We start from the raw sequence: 2,787 nt of genomic DNA, 5'->3' as shown, positions 1-2,787 counted from the left end.
TCAAGCTGCTCCCCCCTCCACAACAACTTCCGGTCCCACTACCAGGCGACAGGCAGCAGGGCCGAACACCGAGCGCCTCCCCAAACCGGAGAGACTGCTGGGGAAAAAAAAGAGGAACTAGGGGAGAGTAGGCGAGTGCCGAGACATTCACGTCTAAAAGGCGCTGTTCTCCCCTGAGGATAACTCATTAGACTACCTCTGCCTAGACATCAAATCTGCAAACTAGGAATACATCGGGCGGTCCATGTGCTCTGGCACGTTTGCCAAGTGTTGTCCTTGCTACTCCTAAGACAATATTGATTTTAACCTCTTAGCATTCTTAGCCTTTCCTGCCAAGTAGTTAGGAATTGGAGAGACCCGGGTTTGGGGGGGTTCCAATTTTTTAAAAAATCTCTGGTGATCTCGTGAGGTCAGTCACCTAAGTGGCTGCAGGTGCTGACAGACCTCAGAGAAGAAAGTCCTACTCCTTGACTTCCAAGTCACTGTTCCTCTCAGCACCCCCAACACCCATTTATTGACTTTGGGCTAATCTCAGCTGACCCAGTACCAATGAAAACTCCCTTTTGCAACATGCAAACTCCAGGGGCCCAAGAGGCCAAAGTCAATTTTATTGATGCATTTACAAAGAGTAGAGTTATAAACAGAGGGTTGTGCCCTCGATGTCCCTCACAATCCCCTGGCAACACAAAGCAATGGAAAGTAGTATTTTTCTTATACCACACACATTCTCTGAAGAATTTGAGAAGAGCAAAATAAAGCCTAGGATGGCAATGGGCAGAAGTAGAGGTGAATTGGGATGGAAAAAAAAGACAGTGCTTGTCTCCAGAAATTGCTCTGCCCACCTCTAGCCCTTTGCTCCAACAGCTCTCCTCCCGCACAGGATCAGGGGCCAAGAGGGATATGTAACATAGTGTCAAAGAAGGTGCCTGGGTTGAAATGCAATCTGTGTCCCTGAGTATGGCTCATAAAGGCACAGTGTGGGGTTGTGACCCAAGAAGTGGAGAGCAGAGAAAGGTTTTTGTGACAGTGAGGCCACAGGATGGGTGGAGTTTGGTGGTTCTAGGGTATAGAAGGGTTCATTCCACACTATCACGGGACAACATGAACATGGATACGGTGCCAGGCATTGCTGAGCACACCTCTCAGGTTCCAGATTGGGGCCACAGTGTCTGGCTGCACATTGTAGCTATCATCCACAGCCTTACAAATAATGTTCAATTCCTTTTGCCCAGCGGGCACAGGGGCTTGCAGCCGCCACAGACGCCAGGCCCAGGCCTTTCTGGGACGCTGTTCCTCTCCATCCAACTCAGCTGCCTGCCAGGTTAGCCCCCCATCCAGAGACACATCAACCCGGATCACCGCCCTGCCACCACCACTCCATGCATAACCCTTGACAGTCACATCCCCCGACTCTATCGTCTCCCCATCCCGAGGCTCTGTGATGGCTGACTGGACCGGGAGTTCTTGAATAGATGGAGCTGAGTCAAAATCTACAGTGTCCCAGTCCACAGATGGACAGAAGCCTTTATAATCCCGCCGCTGCCAGTGGCTATAACTTTCTTCTGCCTCCACACTCACTCTGCCCAGCCATTTGACATGGCGAGCACCTACCACACCAGGAACCACCACCCGCACAGGGAAGCCATGGTCACGAGGCAGAGGCTGCCCATTCATCTCATATGCCAGCAGGACCTCAGCCTCAGGATCCAAGGCCCGAGCGAGAGGGATGGATGCTCCGTAGGCAGTCCCAGTGGGGTCAGAGTCTAGTCCTTCAAAGCAGACCTGGGCCTCAGTGTCAGACAGCTGGTGACCAGCCTGGGCTAACACATCACAGAGCCGTGTCCCAGCCCAGCGTGCAGTGCTGATGGCCCCCATCCTCCACTCCAGACCTTTTACTTCCTTGATCTGAGTCATCTCAGAACGCCGGTTGCCGGCACACTGCAGAGTGACTGTGATTTCATGTTTGGGAAACTTGTACAAGTCATCCAGGGATAGGCACAATGACTGATATCCAGGTGCCCCTGCTACATGTAAACGATAGGTATCTGGGTCCAGGTTAGGTACAGGCAGATGGTTCCGGGTGAAGAAGATAGGGTTGGGTGTGATGTAGTTTTCCGTCAGCAGCTCAGGGGGAGGCTCTGCATTAAAGGGGCATTGGCTGTTGACCTTCAGGGCTGGGTGACGCTTAGGATCATCAGCATAAGGATCAGAGGTCTCCAAGGTTGGGGACACATTGTCCTCAGGGTTCAGCTCCCCAATCTTGTACTTGGTCAGTAACTCATGCACATGAGGCTGGTTGTGAACAGCATAGAGGGCCCAGAAAGGTTCTAGAGGACCCCCAGCTGCTAGCAACAGCTTTGAGGGACCTCCTGGATGTAGATCCACAAATTCTGTAACATCAAAGACCTCAGAGCCCAGAGTTACCCAGATCCCAGTCTCAGGGCTGCTGTGGGAACTCACTTCCTCCTTAGTGTACATGCGTGGTGACTCCTGAGCAGCCTATAGGCAGGATAGAGATAAGGTAAAAGGGAACAGAATATTAAGAAATCACTCTAAATGGGAAGAAAATGTTCAGATGAGAAGGGGAACAAGGGAGGGAGCAAGGAAAGAAGGGACAAGAGAATAGAAGGAAAAACTGGAAACAGGCTGGGTGTGATGGCACATGCCTGTAATCCAGCACTTGGGAGGGTGAGGCAGAAAGAGCTTGTGAGTTCGAAGCCAGCCTGGGCTACATAGTGAGTTCCAGGTCAGTTTCAACTACATAGTGAGACCCTGTCTCAAAAAAGG

At 51.5% G+C, this 2,787-nt stretch overlaps 1 protein-coding gene across 3 annotated transcripts in view; it reads right to left on the bottom strand.

Annotated features, from left to right (window-relative positions):
• Positions 1-579: 579 nt before the first annotated feature.
• Positions 580-2,787, bottom strand: part of Suox (sulfite oxidase) — a 4,714-nt gene continuing 2,506 nt past the window's right edge. For all 3 annotated transcript variants that reach the window (XM_010644754.3, XM_019210772.2, XM_033763674.1), the window contains one exon: positions 580-2,499. In XM_010644754.3, coding sequence (XP_010643056.1) covers positions 1,090-2,499 — 1,410 coding nt within the window. In that variant the 3' untranslated portion in view covers positions 580-1,089. The remainder of the gene's footprint in view (positions 2,500-2,787) is intronic.

Source organism: Fukomys damarensis, unplaced genomic scaffold (genome assembly GCF_012274545.1).
Source record: "Fukomys damarensis isolate Sample0158 unplaced genomic scaffold, DMR_v1.0_HiC HiC_scaffold_15, whole genome shotgun sequence".
Classification (NCBI taxonomy): Eukaryota; Metazoa; Chordata; class Mammalia; order Rodentia; family Bathyergidae; genus Fukomys; species Fukomys damarensis.
The sequence above is the reverse complement of the archived record's forward strand: the minus strand, read 5'-3'. Positions and strand labels throughout refer to the sequence as shown.